Source organism: Vanacampus margaritifer, chromosome 10, assembly GCF_051991255.1.
Source record: "Vanacampus margaritifer isolate UIUO_Vmar chromosome 10, RoL_Vmar_1.0, whole genome shotgun sequence".
Taxonomy (NCBI): Eukaryota; Metazoa; Chordata; class Actinopteri; order Syngnathiformes; family Syngnathidae; genus Vanacampus; species Vanacampus margaritifer.
Window position 1 is genome coordinate 25,842,919 of NC_135441.1, and position 20,306 is coordinate 25,863,224.

The window sequence follows — 20,306 nt, forward strand, 5'->3', positions numbered from 1 at the left end:
TTTTTTCCACTTTTGTTAACAAGAGTATGAAAACCTAGAAAAAATGTATTGTACATTTAGAACAGATATAAAATTCGTGATTAACTCTTTGACTGCCAAAAACGTTAAATAACGTTTAGTAAAATCCTATGGAGGAGTGCAAAAGACGTTAAAATACGTTTTTTTTTCAAAACAGAGGTGAAACTAACCATTTTCTATTGTTGATTACTGAAAAACGGAATAAGGTAGAAACAAACTTTTTTTTCTGATGAAAGATGAGAGTCCAATCTTTCATTTGGTAGTATGTGTGTTTCCATAGTCCAAACACATAATTTTCTGTGGACCTTGAAAGATCACTCAAAAATGCTTAAATCGGCTGGCACCCACGGCATCCCTTTTCTGAAAACGTCTGGCAGTCAAAGAGTTAATGACTGTTGAAACTCATTGGTTATAACACATTTATTACATTGTTACTATACTATTCTTATTTTGCCCAATTATCATACTGGCTTTCAATATATATTTTTTTGCATAATATACTAGAGCTGGTATTAACTGTCGACTTTTGTTTTAACTATGCAAAGAACGTCATGTTGTGATGACCGTTATATGATATATTTGTGTCCACTGCGGTGTGATTTTCCCAAGCACGTATACACGAGGTGCTTTTTAGATGCATTTGTTGGTCCCGTGGAGTGTTGTGTTGTAAAAAGGCCGTCTTATGAGCTTTCAGTGCCTTGAAAAAGACCAAAAAAAATAAAAAAAAAATCCTCTTGGTCCCCACTGAGTTGCTTTGATGGATCCGTTTTATGTCTTTGCATCGCTTCCTCCACTTTCGTTCTCTTGTTGTCGAACTTTATTTCCAGGCATGAAAATCAATGGCGTTCGTGTTTGTGGGTGCGCGTTTGGCGGCCGATGACGGTCCACTTTGCATTTTATAGCGACATGCTGGCCTTACGAGAAAGAATCAAGTCAAAACGCGGGGAATATATCTGTCTGTCATCATTCCAAGAGAATTGCACATATATTTCTCGAGTTTATATTTTGCTGTCAGTCAGCTCGCGTAGTGCGCCGAAATAGAGACTCCAGCTAAAAGCATTTTATCTTTATCACTTTTGATCTACTTACAAAATCATGCCGATAAGATTCAACTAACCAAAAAGATAAATGTTCCAAAACAGTTGTTTTGTCAACATCTCATCCTGATCTCGGTGACAAGAATAAAATTGTATGCGTTCCACAAAATGAGTTGATTATTTCCTAAATAAAATATCCTGCGTTTTTCCGAAATGTCATCATATTTTGAGAATAAAGTTGCATATTTTCCAGAATATAAATTGTGTATTTTATAGATAAAACAATCTTTCACGTTAAAGATTTATATTTTGGCGAGAAAAAGTGTTTTTTAATAATATAATAAATAAAGAAATTAATTAATTAATTAATAATAATATTAATAAAAATAATGATAATAATAATAATAATAATGATCAATAATTGTATATTTTCAAGAAAAAAAATAATTTTCAAGATTGGATGTTTTTCTAGGAAAAAAATCAAGAAAAAAGTTTTTTCAAAAAAGGTGTGGATTTTAAAAAAAAGAGAGTATAATTTGAAGAAAAAAATGTTTTCAAAACCAAAAGTTGTGTTTTTATGATTAAAGTTTTAATGTATATGCTAAAAGTTGGAATAGTACAAGAATGTATATTTTCAAGACTTTTTTTTTCAACATTTGATATTTTTCTAGATTTTTTTAAACCAAGAAAAATATATTTAAAAAAAGAATGTTTTCAAGGCCAAAAGTTGTATTTTTATGATTAATTTATATTTATATATATATATATATATATATTTATGCTAAAAGTTGTAATATTACAAGAATAAAGTTGTGTATGTTCTAGAATTTTTTTTTTATATGTTATAGATAAGTCTTACATTTTCAAAATTCATATATCTTGGCAAGAAACAGTTTTATATTTTTGAGTAAATCCAGATATATTTCTAAACTATGATGAGAAGTTATATATTTTCTAAATAAGTCATATATTTTTTCACAATTAAAGTTGTAATGTTACAAGAAAAAAAGTAGGGGTTTTTTTTTTCAGAAAAAAAAGTTTAGATTAGAAAATAATCCATTTTCAAGATGAAAGTCATGTTAAATTTTTTCACCCTACAAATGTACGATTCCAATATCGGTTTTGCTTTTTTTTTATGGTGTGCCGTTGCCTAATACTTTGCGTTGTTTGCTTGAGGTTCGCCGTTGGACTTTTTTTGCACAATTTATGCAATAAATTAGCGATGTTTTCAAAGCAAATGAAAATCACACGCGAGATTATAACGTGCGTGTTGAATTTGGCGCTTTGGAAGACGGCGGCACTTTGCTGTCAGGATTATTTGTATGTTATGCTGGGGTTGGGCTTGTAATGACATTTATTGTGATGTGCATCAGCGCACGCTTCCTGGAACTGGGCTAATGAATCTGTTTTTCCTCTCTCACGCTCTCTGGCTCTCTCGCTCTCTCTGTGTGCAGCACTCTCAACAACAACAACATCACCCTCATCCCGCTGTCCAGCTTCAACCACATGCCCAAGCTGCGGACGCTGTGAGTACAACGCACACGCACGCACGCACGCACGCACGCACACGTGTCAGGTGCATGTGCGAGGAGTGGAAACCGTGGCGATGACGCGCAAACATTTTGAGTTGCTCATTTAAGTTCTGACATGGAAGTTTGTTAGGACGTTTTGCAACCGTCATTCAATGTAATTTGAAAGACTGATGATTGTAATAGCATACATTGTGCTCGTTAGCTATTAGCATCATTAAAAAAAATATATATATTTTTTTTTTGCCAATTTGTCATAGTTCAATCAATAGATTGTGGAGTGCCACAGGGTAGATGTTTAGTGTTTAGGTCCATTGCTCTTCTCCATTTTTCTTAAATTGCACTTATATCTCAATGCAAGCTAAGATCTTGATGATATAAATATAATTTAAAACCCATACATTGTGCTCGTTAGCTATTAGCATCATTAAAAAAATATATATATTATTTTTTTTGCCAATTCGTCATAGTTCAATCAATAGATTGTGGAGTGCCACAGGGTAGATGTTTAGGTCCATTGCTCTTCTCCATTTTTCTTATATCTTAATGCAAGCTAAGATCTTGATGAGTGGAGATGATTTAACAATTGATCAACTATATTTACTTGTATAATTTTTTCAATGTCAGCAACCATGAGTAGAACTTTGTATAAAGTATGGGTGAAGTAAGGATTAGATTTTTTTTTTTTCTTCCAATATTGATTGTAGCAGAACCCACAGATTCCCAAAATCCACTTCTGCTTCATGACCATTCCGCTGCTCAAATTTGAATGGCAGCTCCCATCTCCCGGCCAATCACAAAATGCTCTTGTGCGTGCGTGCGCGCGCGCGCGCTTGTCCCACCGCTCCAAATCAGCCGCACAAAATTGGATTTCGGGCTGCGGCGCGGCTACAAGTTGGCGGCAGATTGAGCGGCGACTCACCAATATCCAATATCTTTTCATCAGAAGGCCGCTTCTGTTGTCTGTCAAAGCCGACAGATGGACGGACGGCGTGACTGACTGCCTCCCGCCTCAACTGCTTCCTTAACCATCGCCGTGCATGGCGGTACTCCGGTCCATCATCTTGTCTAATTATGACCTCCGCCAAGGAGTTTTGGCTGTCATGTATTACTTTGTCGGAGAAGAATGTAGCATTGGCGCTAATCGTGTACCTGGCTGGTCCAATATGTTGTTAAGTTGACTGGTTCACATCAATGTAAAAAAAAATATATGAAAAAGTGTAATTGCACATCCATTACAGTAGGTGGCAGTGGCGCTCTCATGAGTCTGGTTTCCATCCAATTGTTTCGAATTTTTTAAGCAAAGTTACTGAAAATGCTTTTGCCCGTTTCCATCTGTTCTTCTTTTGCGAATATTGAGAGGGGACTCCGCCGCTGTAGGTGGCGCTATACACCAGTAAGAGATGTGATCCAGCAGTCATTTAAAAGAAGAAGTCCAGGAAGCGACTGCGCCATGCGACGACGTCGTATGAGTTTGCTTTTGGAATTCTTGATAAAACGTAGCGTTTCTTTGGTTTTCCATCTAAAATGGAATTAATATTCGCTTCTTTAATTAATTCCGCCATTCGACGTCACTACGCACCGAATGAAAAAGTGTCATTGCACATCCACTACAGTAGGTGGCAGCGGCGCTCTCATTGTCAGAGTGTGCAACGAAATGTGCACTTAGAACTATTTTATACGCTATTTATAGTCGCGGTGGCGAGTTGGAGTGTGTGTGCGGGAAATGTTTTTTTCTTCCTGGTGGTGCAACAAAAAATAATTGAAGCTGCTGCGTTAAGGCAAAGCTGTTGCTTATTGTGGCTTTCAGTCACATTTTTATCGTTCTGCAGCCACCTCTTGACATCTCGTTTTATAATTCAAATTAACAACATTCGCTAAATCTGTATTTAACAGTAATGAATAAAAAAAATGTGCCCTTGTGGCTCGAGGACACACCAAATAGCCAAAAATGATAACGTGTCACACACACACATTAAGACCTTCGTTCCCACAAACATTGACTTTGATAAAGCCAATCAAGTTCCCACAAATCCAGTAGATATCACACAGTACACACACACACACACAGCGCATTGTGCCCCGTGTTTTAATCCTACTTGTCAGTAATTAAGGCTGGAGCCGGGGGTGGGCCGAGACGCGGCTATCTGCTGGCGGGGGTTTGACTATAAACTGGATTTATAATGTGAGCGCGGTATTAAAAGCGACACCCCCCGCTGCTAGCATCAATGAGCCCATCTCTGTTCCATAACAGGATTTGTCCTCGCCTTTATTACAAAGGGAGGCCCGGCTTGTGAAAGGCCAGATATCCCGGCCGGCATGTATTACGCTGACAAGACATCCTGCCATTTTTGCGCACCCCGTCCTTCCCCCTCGTGACTCTTAAGGTGTCCGCCCGCGGAGTCTCTCAGCTTTGTGGGGAGAAAAAATCCCTTAATGCACCCAACACAGAACATTAGCTGGCCGGGAGCTCGTTTTGGGCAGGATTTAGTGGCCTAAGTGCCACTTAGACCGCAGGCACGTGATTGGCTCATATGAACATTAGTTGGAAAATCATACAGCGGCTTGATTTTTCTTACCGTCTCATTTATGTGAGGTTACCAATATTTATATTTGATAAATAAATAAAAATAAATTTTTATTTATTTTCTTCTACTTCATCTGCAGGCGTCTCCACTCCAACAACCTTCACTGCGACTGTCACCTGTCCTGGCTCTCTGATTGGCTGCGAGCGAGGCGAGGCCTGGCGCCCTTCACTCAGTGCATGGCCCCCGCCCACATGAGGGGCCTGAATGTTCCCGACGTACAGAAGAAGGATTTCGTCTGCAGTGGTGAGTTTGCTTGTGTGCGTGTGTGTGTGAGATCTCATCACGGCAGCCATAACATTAGGAACACCTGCGTACAAAAGTTTTTTTTTTTTTAATCTGTTGCACAGTGGACTATATATACATATAGGCCAATATTTTATTTTATTTTTTTAATTGTGTGGGGTGGGGGGGGGGGATTTTATATTGTACGGAAGCATTTCATTTTCTGTTTTGGAAAATGTATTTCCAATTTTTCAAATAACTTATTTTTTTCCAGATTTGTTTTCTTTCTGGTTCTAATACTTTTCATCAGAAAAAAATACTCCAAGAAAAATCTAAAAACTAAATAAAAAATCCAACGGCCTGATTTTTTTTCTACCTTGTTCTGATATTTTTCTTTAAAAAAAAAAAAAAATACTCCAAAGCCAAACAAAAAAAATTCTGAAAATGGGAGGATGGGGGTATCCAACAAACAGCAAAAAATAAAATAAAAATATACAGAAGAACAAAACAAAAAATTCCCAAAAAAATACTACCCAAAAAAACTGAATAAAATAAAAAAAAATCTACTTCATTGTGATATTTTTCTTTAGAGAAAAATATTGCAATAGCAAACAAAAAATGTTGGGGGGTGGGGGGGGTCCAACAAACAGCAAAAAATTAAAATAAAAAAAACAAAAAAACAAACAACAAATAATTTTTCATAAATGTGAAAAAAAATGTCAAAACAAAAACAAATGCTCGCTGTTGACTACACCTTGTAAGTGTTCCTGCAAATACTATAAATCTAGTCGTGGCCCAATACTTCTGCATAGTGAGGTAAAAATACTCCTAAATGCGTGACGCTGGACTGAGTTGAACTCTGACTTGAATAGTACATGCACACCATCCTTGTCTCCTTATTACAAGTCGTGTTATCGTGCGCAGCTCGGACAGCTCAGCATTAAGGTGTCTATGCTAATGTGGCAGCGGAGAGAAAAGAGTGCGTTCAGCCAAAAGGCTGGCAGAAGAAAGGCGGCTTTTTCTTATCGCTCTTTTAAGGCGTCTGATTCAGCTCGCTGCTAATAGACTGTCAGGCGCCTTTCTCTTTATTAGCCTTTAGCCTCATCGCTTTTGCCTACAAGGCCCCGATCAGGACTCCCCGCACTCGCTGTCTTGCCGTTGCATTAGCATGTTGTTGTTTTTTCGTCTATTTTTCCACCTTTGAAATCATATGAACTGTGCTTGTAGATGAGCTTTTATTTCGTCATCTTCAGTTAATTTGTCATGCTTTGCTTTTCACTGACACTACAAATGTTATGTTTGTATTCAAATTGGAAAAGCATCATCATTGCATTTTATTGGTGAGAGTGTTACATCTTGCTACTGCTTTACTGCTTATCATTTTGATTCCTTAATGTGATTGCATATATTTGTAAAAACATTGGCATGGCATCATGTGTTTACATTTAATTGGTCAGCCGCAGCGCACTCCACCTTGCGGCTACTTTACTTCTTATCATTTCCATACCTTTGATACATTTTATTTGTCTCCAAATTGACCCAAACGTGGCTAAAACATCACAAAAGCTTTTTTAATGGTCGGTGTGCTAGATCTTGCAACTGCAATCATTTTCCATCCCTTAATGCACATGACATTTATGGGGGCCACAACTTGTAATTACGTTTTATTATCCAATTATGAGGCAACTGCTTTACTTATTATCATTTCGATTCCTTAATGTATGCAAATTGGGCCACATAGGAGTAAAAAAAAAACCCATCAGAATGGCATTTAATATTTGCATTTTTATTGGTCAATGAGCCATATCTTAGAAATGATTTACATCTTATTTTTTTTTACATTTGTATCCAAATTGGGGCAAGCAAGTAAAACATCACATTACAGTAGCTTTATTTTACTGGTTGTTGTCCTACATCTTGCAAACTGCTTTACTTCTTATTGTTTTCATCCCTTAATGTGATTGTAAAAAACAGTCAAAAACATCGGATTTGCATTTTATTGGTCAGAGTGTTATATTTTGCAACTATTTTACTTGTTTTCATTTCGATTTATTAATGTGTGAATATGTTTGGATACAAATTCGAGCCTCATGAGAGAAAGTTTTTGCATTTTAATTGGTCAATGCACTGTATCTAACAACTGCTTTACTTCTTCTCATTTCCATGCTTTAATGCTTTGGTTTACATTTGTATCCAAATTGGGCCAAATGTGAGTAAAACATCACAAGAGTGTTTTTATTGGCCAGTATGCTGGATCTTGCCATAGCTTTACTGCTTATTGTTTTCATCTCTTAACGCACATGCATGTTTGTATGTAAATTGAACCAAATGAGAGAAAAACATTGGGATTTCATGAGCCGCTTTACTTCTTACCATTTCCCTCCTTTCACGTTGTTTCTTTCCCTTATTCCGATTGCATCTATGCGTCCCCCAGGCCCCGCCCACGCGGAGTCGAGGACGTGTACGCCCCTGGTGGCGGTGTGCCCGCCAAGCTGCACGTGCAACAACAACATTGTGGACTGTCGCCGCAAAAGCCTGAGCGAAATTCCCGCCAACCTCCCGGAGGGCATCGTGGAGATGTAAGGCTTCTCTTCCTTCACTTCACTGGACATTTAGCTAATAGTTTGCTTCCAAATCTGCTGGGAGGTGTCTTCAACTCCATTTGAACTGTATTCAAGGCACAAAATAACTTTTATTAAGTTGAAGTGAAAGTCTTTTTTTTTTTTTTTTTTAGGATGATTTTTATGACTAACGTTATAACATGGTTTGCTATGATGCCTTATGATAGCATCTTCAGGCAATGAGATATTTTTAACGCCTAAGCCAGCCTGGCAAAACCTAAAGTTACAATATGGAACCCCAAAAAAAAAAAACTTTTCCAAACAAGCAATATAAAAAAAAAAAAAAGGAAAAAGAAATTAATGGGAATTTATAGCTTTGTCACAAATTCACAGGAATTATGTGGATTGGTAAAAATCGGAAAAAATTGTTTGCAAAATTGTAGGTTTGATTTAAAACTGTAGACTTAAATAGCCTTGAAAAAAAACTTCCATTTATGCAAATTACCATTCAATCACAGAGATATTTTTCAAAATTTCTCATTTAAACTTCATAAATAATGTCAAATCATTTCCATTTCCCCCATTTGGAAACCTCTCGTACCCAAAGTTGTGTCCGGTATACCAAATGTCTACTCTGCATTTTGGTGTATCTTTCAGTTGGCTCAATGTCAAATTTCTGCATGCTGGCAGTAGGGATCCCTGCCAAATGCGTGTGTGTGTGTGTGTGTGTGCGTGTGTGCGTGCGCACAAGCAAGTCAAATGTCCTCCGTGTTTCAATCATCGTCTAATGGTCACCTCAGCCTTATAGATTTTTTCATTGCGCTTGTAAAGTGACTTCCTCGTAATGCGTCCGATTGTGTTGGAGCCTCCAAGTGTCTTTGTCTCAACCTTGTCGAGCTAATAACTCGCACTTGTACGTTGGCCTTATCAATATCTGCACTTCCTTTAATAATGCCGACGCCCTTGTAGGAATTATTTGTCACAGGTTGACAGTGATTCCTACGCTACTTTGTTAAAAGTGGAGATATGTAAAGAATGGGAGGAGCAAGACACGCAAATTCTGGAGCCCCCTCGTTTTTTTTGGTTTGTTTTTTGAAACCATAAATTCGAGCCCAATACCTGGACACGGGGGCGGCCATTTTGCCACTTGCTGTCGATTAAAAAAAAAAAAAAAATAGCATGGCACTAACTCGGGCGTATTTCGTCTCGGCTGACCAAACTCAGAAAACAGCTGAGCCGTGATTGATTGTTACCCCGAAGCGAACTGTGATGTCATTTGTAGCAAAATGGCGCACCCTGAGAGGGGTGAGACAGGGTGGATTTTGCTGCTTCATTCAGATTCCGCAAATACAATATTAACTCATTCACTCGCAGTCATTTTCACTGAAGCAACCCCCTTCGCTCCCGGCTGTGTTACTGGATTCTGACTTTGATTTTGCAAGGCCTACAGAATATTGTGTTCTATTGCTATAAAAAAAATATATATACAAAAAGAAAGATTAGAGTCTCTTCTTTCATCAGGAAAAAAAAAGAAGTATATGTCTAGCTGTTTCCGTTTTGCAGCAATTAGCATTAGAATATAGCTAAGTTTCATCATTTTTCCCCTAACTGTTTAAAACTGTGGGGAAAGGAGCTTTTTGCAACATGACCCTGGCTGATCTCGTATACTCTGCTGCCACCTGCTGGCATTTTTTTGTAATAATTGCCATTGCGTTAAGCAACCTTTTTAGTTCAGAGGCTGCTTCAAAGCCTTCTGTAAGTAGTAAAAAACTTAAATACGTTTTGGCGACCATGGCAATATTTAAAATAAAACGTTTTTATACGTTTTTGGGAGCAAATGAGTTAATTGTGAAAAAATACGAAATGACTTGTCTTGATGTTTTTCTTTTTAACATCACAAAAACCTAGCATTTCTACAGGGGTGTGTAGACTTTAGTTGTTTATTTCCGCTTTTATTTTAAAGTTCGCCATGTCACCATGACGCTATACATGAGCCGACGTTTGTTTTTTTTTCACCTTGATAAGTAGATGTGCCTTGGGTCGCATGTCTGCTGTTGCATGCATGAATATATACATGAGAGACAGCCGCGTATATAAAAGCCTGAGCAATTTAGTCGTTGATGTTTTTCTTGTCAAATGAAACAACGAGGCACTACATCTGTTCTTTACCTTGGAGCGTAAATGCAAACATGTCGGCATGGATGGATGGATGCGAAAGGCGCAGAGGTCAAGAGCAGAACACAGTGCGGGTTCAAGAGTACCGGTAGGTCGGAGGATAAGCGGGTCTGGTAACATCCCATCCATCATGGTGACGGCTGACCCTGGTCCTGGCCTTGGCTCCTCGGGTCCCCCCCCCCCCAGCCCCCCACTTCATGTCCTCCAAACGAGAAGCCATTAAGAATACATGAGCTGGATGCGACTGGACCACAATGTATTTTTCCAAACGAAGCCGTGCCATAATGCTGCCAGTCTTGCAAAGAGAGAGAGGGAGCAAAAAAAAAGTAGTACGTTCCTATTTGGACCTTGGCTTGAGAAAGTAGCGTGCGAAATGTTTAGTCAACTTGAGCATCATTAGCGTGGAGGCGCGCCACCCGCAAACTACATGATGGTCTGCTTGCCGGGTTTGGATCTTTTTCCTCACTGGGGTGGCTGGCGCCTATCCCAGCTGGTTTTGCCACGAGATGGGAGTCCACACCTGGATTGGTTGACGGCCAATCGCAGGGCTCATATCGGCAAACATCGAATCGAATAAAAAAAAAAATCGAATCCAACTGAACTCTTGTGAATCAAAATGGAATCGATTGAGGAAATTAGAATCGATACCCAGCCCTAGTACTGACAACCTACATAAGTCGTAAAACATTGCAAATAAAAACAGAACTATCTCCTACTTTTGGTACAATTTATGTCAGGGATGTCCAAACTACGGCTCGGGGGCCATTTGCGGCCCACCGTCCATTTTCTAGTGGTCCACAGCATATACAAATAACTTTTGACACAGCCTGCAAAGAAACTATTTCAAACTGAAACAGAAATGTTTCTCTTTGTGATTTATTTATTGGAGTTAGATATTTCAGTTGCAGAAGCAAAAATGTTTTCCTCCATGTTCTGTGATTGCTGAACATACCACATTAATGTTGAACTCAGATAACACTGCTTTAAAAATGGTCATTTTATTGCTATTGATACTGAGATTTGCTCAGGGCTGGGGCGCATCTATTCTAGTGGGATACAGGGGCGTGGGCCAACCCAAAATCAAGATTTTTTTTTTTTAAATAACTAAAAATCCACTAAAATAACTATAGTACGTAATTGAATGATTTATTCGGTTAATAAAGTCCGACAATGTCAAAGTGTCCCTGGCATCCTTTGATTATTCTGTATGTGGTCCTCAAAGGAAAAAGTTTGGACACCCCTGATTTATGTACCAGATGTCATTAGACAAACAGTGTGGCAGTACTCACAGGAATATATTCTTTGTCATCTGCAAAAAACCTCACCGAGATGTATTGTTGTCTCTCTCGTTGTCTTTCCAGTCGATTGGAGCAGAACTTGATCAAAAGTGTCCCGCCTGGCGCTTTTTCCTCCGACAAGAAGCTCAAGAGGATGTAAGTCTCTCCATACTGGATTGGGAAATCTGTGTTGAAAGTCTTCTTCACATTTTTATGGATTACGTCGATCTATAACAGACCACAAATTGTCATGTAAACATGCAAACGAAACTTTAGCCAATTTAAGCGACCAAATTTGAATTTAAATTCCAATGGTTTGCCAACTTCAATATTTGCGTTCAAATCTGTTTGGATGACTTAAAATACTTTTAAATATCCTAAATTTGTTTCCGCACTATTGCAATTTATTTTTCTTAGAACGCAATTGATTCCATTCTATGTTTATTAAAAAAAAAAAAAAAAAGCAAAACAACAAATATTGAAGCAGAACTGAAGCCCCTCTGGTGCCAGGGTGTGATTTTTATTTTTATTTTGCTAACCTGTAACCACAGTTTAATCATCTGTTCCCACAGTTTGCTAATCTGTACCCACAGTTTCATAATCTGTTCCCACAGTTTACTAATCTGTACCCACAGTTTTGTAATCTGTTCCCACAGTTTACTAATCTGTACCCACAGTTTTGTAATCTGTTCCCACAGTTTACTAATCTGTACCCACAGTTTCGTAATCTGTTCCCACAGTTTACTAATCTGTACCCACAGTTTCGTAATCTCTTTCCACAGTTTACTAATCTGTTCCCACAGTTTCATAATCTGTTCCCACAGTTTCGTAATCTGTTCCCACAGTTTACTAATCTGTACCCACAGTTTCGTAATCTGTACCCACAGTTTCGTAATCTCTTTCCACAGTTTACTAATCTGTGTCCACAATTTACTAATATATTCCCACAGTTTAGTAATCTGTTTTTAGTAAGCACGTCAATAAGAAACAAAAAAACACAAATATATAGACACAAATTTGATTTATTTGAAAATTGGGGTAGTGTGGAGTGTGAAATAGGGAAACCCCCCGCCCCCCCAAAAACACCTTGTATTTCTTCTTTTATTCACTTAATGGCAATTTTAGCACAGAGAGCTATCAAACATGATCCTTTCCAACATGATGTCACAATACGGTTTCTTCTTCTTTTCTTATTGACGTGCTAAACTGTAGGAACAGATTCGTAAACTGTGGGAACAGATTAGCAACAAAACAAAAAAGATCTTCACACCCTGGCACCAGACAGTACAGAAGCAACCACAAGAAGCTCTTCCGTTGTCACTTCCTGTCCTAATACTTTTGCCCACATCTGATGTCTTCCTCGCGCATGCTAATATCGGCCGACAGCATCGCAACCGACACGCGCAAGGACGTGATGTCATCACTCTGCCGCCCAATCCTCCTCCGGCGCGGGGAGGCTCCCGTCATAAATCGGGCTTCATGGATGTGAACGACGCGCACTTAACATGCCGCCCGCCGCGTCGGCTTTTCCTCTGGCGCTCTTTCTCTCTCCGTCGCATTTCATCCCATCTGCCTGTCCATCACCCGCCACCTCATTTACTTACACCTACTTCCTCGTTTTGACCTTCCCTTGACCTCTGCTGATGTATGCTGTCGCCGACAGTTCTAGGACATCTGTATCACTAATGTACCACCCCCCCCACCTCCCTCCATCTCCTCCCGCAGAGACTTGAGTAAGAACCAGATTTCCGACATCGCCGCCGATGCCTTCAGCGGCCTCCGCTCGCTCACCTCTCTGTAAGTGTCCGGCAAAAGCATTGATCTCCATTTACAGCATAACTTCTAATGTTTGTTCATTAACTCATTCACTGCCATTGACGGCTATAGACGTCAAAAAACCTCGATTTTTTTTTTTATTATTGTACATATAGAACAGATATATATATATATTTTTATTAATCTTGAGTTTAAATAATTAAACAAAAAAGAAAATGTTATTAAAAAAATTGGGGGTGTCAGACAATCACATTTTTTTATTGTAATTAATCGCATGACTTCAATAGATAACTCACGATTAATCACAAATTTTATATCTGTTCTAAACGTGCAATACATTTTTTTCTAAATTTTCATACTCTTGTTAGCAAAAGTGGGAAAAAATGTGAAACTAATAAAAAATAGTTAAAATGTTTTTTGACGGCTATAGCCGTCAATGGCAGTCAATAAGTTAAATTGTATTTATTCATTTTTATGGTCTTCCAGTACATGTACGTGGATGGTAGATTTTTTTCTTTTTTTTTTGGTCCAATCAGATTCCAGCCTTTGTGTTGCCATGTCAATCTTCCCACCACGGAGAGCCTGGGTTCAATCCCCGCTTAGACCACATTTTAGTACATCCGATGGTTTGAATCCCACCTTAAGCCGGTTGCAGCTCAACTTTTCTTATTTTTCCATTTATCTTTCGACTACAATTAACTGTAATTTTCACATCATTTATCTTTCAATTTACTTTCATAAGCATTCAGGTTTAAGCATTCCCACGCAATTTCTCAGAAATTGCACTTAGTTTAGTTTGATAAATATGATTGATTTTGGTTTTATATGCTCTATATGGTTTCTATCATGGCAATGTGACAGATTTGAAAGTGGATTAAGTCCGCCAAATCCCCACTGAAGGCCCAGGTACCAAATGCGCAGTCCGCCACTTGCTCAAGTAATTGCATTTCCACTCATTTAGCAAATCCAAATATTGTGGCTGACACTCAAAGGGGGAAGAGGGACACACACACACACACACACACACACACACACACACACACACGCGCTGAATTGTGTGGCCCAGTTTGTGCGTGTAATCACCCAGCGTGTGTGTTGTTTGCGTGTCTCTAAGAGGGCCGAGCGCGATAAGAACATGAAGGACAGTTTAATTTGAATCAATCTGCGGCGTGAAAACGAGACGGACAGACGGACAAGAAAGGGCGGGCAAGGTGAAACCCTCTGCTGAGTGTTAAGAGTGGCGCGCACGCGCACGCACGCGCACACGCGCGCATGGAGACATTAAGACGGGGGCCTCTGTCAGTGCAGGCGAGCTGAGGCGTGATGGGACAAAAATTGAAATCACTCGAGTGGAGTGAATGGTCGCGTGTGCGGCAGGAATAGAGCACGCCACATCAAGCTCCGATTTGGATCATCAAACGAGATACAACAATGGCCGCAGTGAGAAAATATTCCAAATGTTTCCGAACAAACGAGGTGTTAAAATCCAATTGATTTGAAACTACAGTCATCCAATTGATTTCATTGTGTATCAGAATTTGATCGTTACATTATGTTCCTCTACAAGCTAGAAAAAAGTCAACAGCTAATTATTATAAAATCTGTTAATTACTATTAAAATATTAAATATAATTGTAATTTTTTTGCATTTTTTACTGTATATAATTTACAGTTATAATTCAACAAAATGTTGAAAATTGTGCTTGTACTGTATTTTTTTTATTTTTTATTAATTTTTTTCTGAGAGAGCTCAGTATTGTTCATTCTGTAATTTTACCGATTCGACATGTCATCATCATTGCTCTTTTTTTTTTTTTTTTTTTTTTTTTTTGTGTGTGTGTTTGTACTGTATGTTGTAAAGGGATAGACCAATAATCAATCTGGCCGATTATTAGAGCCGATATTTGGCATTTTTGGCAAATATCGGTATCGGCCTTTTTTCAAAATCTGACGTCTTATGAAACGTCAAGTTAAAACAATTTTAATCTCAGGGAACTATTTACATTTTCAGTTAACTTTTTGAGATGCTGCTTACCCTGGGAACCTTCTGAATATTTTGTTCGACATTAAAACAGAGAAATGTGAAAGTTTAAGATTTCAGGTATTTTTTAATTTCTGCAAAAAATATTAACTTGAGAAAACTATAGAGAGCTATGGTATTTACTTTTCCGTAAAATTTTTTGAGATGTAAATTAAATAAGTAATAAGTAAATAACTGGCAAAAAAAAAGCGTTGCCAGTAAATTATTGTAAAATTTGTTTACTGCATTTTTTTTGTGCATTTTTTTCTGTACTGTATATAAATTACATTTTAGATTAAATAAGTTAATAACTGGCAAAAAAAAGAAGAAGTTGCCAGCTAATTATTGTACAACCTGTTAATTACTATAAAAATCTTACATATTACTGTAATTTTCTTTTTTGCTTTTTTTTTCCTGTATATAAATGACAGTTCCTTGTAATTGAGCAAAATGTTGAACATTGTCAACTTGGCCTAAATAATGACATTGTTGACTGTCCGGTGCAGGGTGCTCTACGGCAACAAGATCACTGAGCTGCCAAAAGGATTGTTTGACGGCCTGGTGTCCCTGCAGCTTCTGTAAGTACTCGATTCTGTATAAAGGCTTCACCGTAGTGAATACAAAAGATGATGAATCAGAAAGACAAATGTCTTAACATCTGTCCTCCGCTGCGTGTGTCAAACGCCGAACAGCAATAATATCATAACACAAGTGTGCTGCTCATGAACTCTTGTGGGGGTGACATTCAAAACTGCGGCAGCGTTGCAGGATGTGGTCAAAATAAATAAAGAATTCAATGTAAGTGTGACATATGGTCCTTGCAAACGCTGCAGTCCACCGGCGGAAACGGCTAATGTTCCGGGACTTTTTCCCTCGTAAAGTGAAGTCAAGCAAAGACAATGAGGATGAGCGAATCCAGCCGGTAATTTTTCTGCACATTTGGGTGTGATCATCGGGGTAGAGACAAAGGTTATATCCCGCGTTATCCCGTCTCCTACCTTGCCTTCACGCCCTAACAATGCATTTATGCCATTAAAAATGCTTCCCGACAATTCTCACCAAGCACGCGGCGAAATGTGAACGTTGTGTAATCCTCGCTTGTTTCAGCCTCCTGAACGCCAACAAGATCAACTGTCTCCGCGTCAACGCCTTCCAGGACTTGCACAATCTCAATCTGCTCTCGCTGTACGACAATAAGTTACAAACCATCAGCAAGGGACTTTTCGCACCACTGCGCTCCATCAAAACTCTGTAAGTACTTACAAACTCTTTGTTTGACGACAACAACGCCAAGCTAATTAAAATTGCCTGCATGTTGAGCACAAAAAGGATGGGGCCCTAAGATTGACCCTTGAGGAACACCGCAGAAAATACTGATAGATTCTTTTTATTTTATTTTATTTTTGGGGGGGGAACTGATAGATTGTAACTCACGGGGGTCAACAAAAGCCGCAGGAAGAAAAAAAAAAAGATAAATAGGATTCTTTGAGATGCCTACCCAGTCCCTAGTCTTGTATAAAAACCTAAAAAGGAGAGAAAGCAAAATCCGGGACTGACAATTAAGTAGAAAAAAAAAGAGCTGTTGTCTAAAATATCAGATGAAAAAGTGTTAAATAATGAGGTAAATAAAGCAATTCCTCCCAAATCGGCACTGACGATTATAATAGTCACCAGGCAGCAACCGTATAATGAAGGCACATAGTGACAAATGCGTTTTCTCCCCCGCAGTCATCTGGCCCAGAATCCCTTTATGTGCGACTGTCACCTGAAGTGGCTGGCCGACTTTCTGTTCGACAACCCCATCGAGACCAGCGGGGCGCGTTGCAGCCACCCCAGAAGGCTGGCCAACAAGCGCATCAGTCAAGTCAAAGGCAAGAAGTTCCGTTGCACAGGTGAGGGCGGCGCACAAAAGTCGCGTCAAGAGCCGATAGACAAACGGTGACAAGTCACAAAGGGATTTTAGGAAAGTCGTTTTCAGGTGTCGCCACTTGAGGGATTTTCTGATGACTCCCCACATTTACTAATCAAAATAGGATTGTGTAATTTTTTTTAACCTCGTAAGTAATGTATGTAAGTAACTGTGGTCATTGAAAATAGAATTTGTAATTCTCTAAAAAACTAAAAAAAATACACAAGATGTACTTTTGTAGTAAAAACAGCCTAGCCTTCAAAATGTCTCTAATTCGCTAAAAGAAAACACAAGAAAGATGTCCATTTATAGTTTTTATTATTAGCTAATTTAGCTTTTTTTAGTTTGCCACGTTAGCAAAGCTACTGGGGGGGAGGGACTTTTTGCTAGCTTAAAAGCTAGCTAGCTCATAAACAACATGTGACAAGTTGAAAAATAAGTTTATAAAAGATTTGAAAATAGAATTTGTTGTGTCTTTATAAGATTTTAAAATGTATTTAAGAGAAATGTTTGATGTTGGCAGAAAGAATGTTTTGGGCTAAGTGTTGTGCCAGCTTAAAAAAACAACAACCTAGTCTTCAAAATTTCTCTAGTTCTCTGGAGAAAAAAACACAAGAAAGATGTCCATTTGTAGTTTTTACTATTAGCTAATTTAGCTTTTTTTTAGTTTGCCACGTCAGCAAAGCTACAGGGGGGACGTTTTGCTAGCTTAAAAGCTAGCTATCTCATAAACAACATGTGACAAGTTGAGCAATACGTTTATAAAAGATTTGAAAATAGAATTTGTTGTGTCTTTATAAGATTTAAAAATGTATTTAAGAGAAATGTTTGATGTTGGCAGAAAGAATGTTTTGGGCTAAGTGTTGAAAAAAAAAACTGCCTAGCCTTCAAAATGTCTCTAATTCTCTAAAAGAAAACACAAGAAAGATGTCCATTTGTAGTTTTTACTATTAGCTAATTTAGCTTTTTTTAGTTTGCCACGTCAGCAAAGCTACAGGGGGGACGTTTTGCTAGCTTAAAAGCTAGCTAGCTCGTAAACAACATGTGACATGTTGAGCAATAAGTTGATAAAAGATTTGAAAATAGAATTTGTTGTGTCTTTATAAGACTTAAAAATGTATTTAAGAGAAATGTTTGATGTTGTTGGCAGAAAGAATGTTTTGGGCTAAGTGTTAAAAAAAAAAACTGCCTAGCCTTCAAAATGTCTCTAATTCTCTAAAAGAAAACACAAGAAAGATGTCCATTTGTAGTTGTTACTTTTAGCTAGTTTAGAATTGTTTTAGTTTGCCACGTTAGCAAAGCTACAGGAGGGTGGGGGGCAGTTTGTTGTTTTGTTAGCTTAAAAGCTAGCTAGCTCACAGACAACATGCTACATGTTAAGTTGATAAAAGATTTGATACTAGAATTTGTTGTGTCTTTATAAGTCAGATTTTTTGTTTTTAAGAGAACAGTTTGATATTGTTGTAACCTAAGCATAGCAAATCACTACTAATGCCGCCTCAGTCTTGACTGTTCCAGTCTTGTTCATTTTCAAACTATGTATAATGTCACAGTGGCTTACGTTTCGGACTAAAACCTCTGTTTTTACTACACTACTGCATTTTTGTCATGATGGTGGTTCGCCAAAACTTAGGTGGTACAATGGAAAACTGAAAACCACTGATGACTTGGCGCCTCTCATGTCACCTCAAACCGGTTCTGGCTGCCCTCTCCTTGCATCTCCTCTTGCTCCCTGGACGTTTCTGGACCTTCACCACCATCCTCTCTTCCCGCTCTGTTTGCTCCCCTCGAACCCTCTTGCCTCCCATGCCCCGCCTCCTGTGTGGACCTGCGCTGTGATTGGCTCGTGCAGCTGTCTCTTGTGCTTGATCTAACCATGTGGCCCCGCCTGCTGTGGCATCACATGGTTCCGTCAAGCGCCAGGGACCGCCCGGCACACGCTCGCCTGCGTCTACCGGCCAATCACGTGACTCGGAGCCTTAACTGATGTTGCAATCGAGCGCGCCATATATGAAAGACTGTGACATGAATGCCCCGTTTCCACTGCATGGTACCCACTCGGCTTCATACTTGGCAAAACCAAGATGCGACATTGCTAAAAATAACATCCAACCAAGATTAAATACATCAAATAAGGGTAAAATGATTACTTCTAGCATTCTTCATTCGTGATAGGCATGGTTTGTGATAGTCAGTTAGCTAGCTATACTAAGAAATAGCTAGCTAGCTAGCTAGCTATTTCTTAGTATAGATCAGTTTTAAAACAAGCTAGCTAGCTAGCTATGTCTTAGTATAGGTCAGTTTTAAAACATTGGTAGCAAGCTATTTTTGTATTGGGTTTTTTTCAGATCATTTTGCTTATATTACGCAATACAATTCTAATCTCATCACTTTTTAGCATTATTTTTTGCAGTGACGGACTCATTGTATATATAAATATAGAAATGCCACGGTCACGTTAGCTTACTTTGTTGTGCCGTAGTGTCTTAATAATTTGTTTGCACCTGCCCGTTTTCTTGTTGCCTCTCGAATGAATGTGCTCATTTGTCCGTTGTTTGTCAGCGTGTCTCGTTTTGACTGCTGAACTCACTCACTGTGCAGCGCAATGAAAAAAAAAGTGTTTTTTTTCTTCATATTTGGTGGTTTGTATTGGGAGACATATATATTTTTTCTATTTCAAGCCTATTAAGTGAAGAATTTGAAGTGATTTAATAATAATGTGTTCCACTCTAGCTTTTAAATGGCTGCACTGAGTATTGTTAAATGAAGTAATGACTAAATTGGAAGTGACCTGAGATTAGAAGAAACCCGTAGCTAGTAGCGACGGTATCGCTAATCACCACTTTAATTATTGCGCGACACGTCCGCTGAGATTTGAGATGGGTCGCACACCTGCGCCAGCTGCAAAATGGTTGTACGGCAGCGCTTCAGTGGCTAGCATGGCTCATCCCCGCGCCCCTTTTTTAAAACCCTCTTCTGTTGCCACTAAAGTAACAACTAATGAGCTTTTTGTATTCTTAAAATTGTTTTTTATCTCTTCAACTGTTTTCCTTACTTTTCACCCTTATAACAACCGGTGGTTGTGGCAGCCCAGAGACTTTATTAAAAATAAATGATTCCGCTCATGAGAGGAGCAAACTTTACTATGCTGATGGAAAAAGTCATATTCAAGTGTGCGTGTTTTTGATTAGAAT

General features: G+C 38.6%; 1 protein-coding gene across 2 annotated transcripts in view; it reads left to right on the forward strand.

The window, feature by feature from the left end:
• slit3 (slit homolog 3 (Drosophila)) overlaps positions 1-20,306 on the forward strand; it is a 220,699-nt gene that overhangs the window by 128,240 nt on the left and 72,153 nt on the right. For both annotated transcript variants that reach the window (XM_077578263.1, XM_077578264.1), the window contains 8 exons: positions 2,510-2,581; positions 5,252-5,415; positions 7,829-7,973; positions 11,492-11,563; positions 13,133-13,204; positions 15,710-15,781; positions 16,311-16,454; positions 16,932-17,095. In XM_077578263.1, the coding sequence (XP_077434389.1) occupies positions 2,510-2,581; positions 5,252-5,415; positions 7,829-7,973; positions 11,492-11,563; positions 13,133-13,204; positions 15,710-15,781; positions 16,311-16,454; positions 16,932-17,095 (905 nt within the window). The remainder of the gene's footprint in view (positions 1-2,509; positions 2,582-5,251; positions 5,416-7,828; positions 7,974-11,491; positions 11,564-13,132; positions 13,205-15,709; positions 15,782-16,310; positions 16,455-16,931; positions 17,096-20,306) is intronic.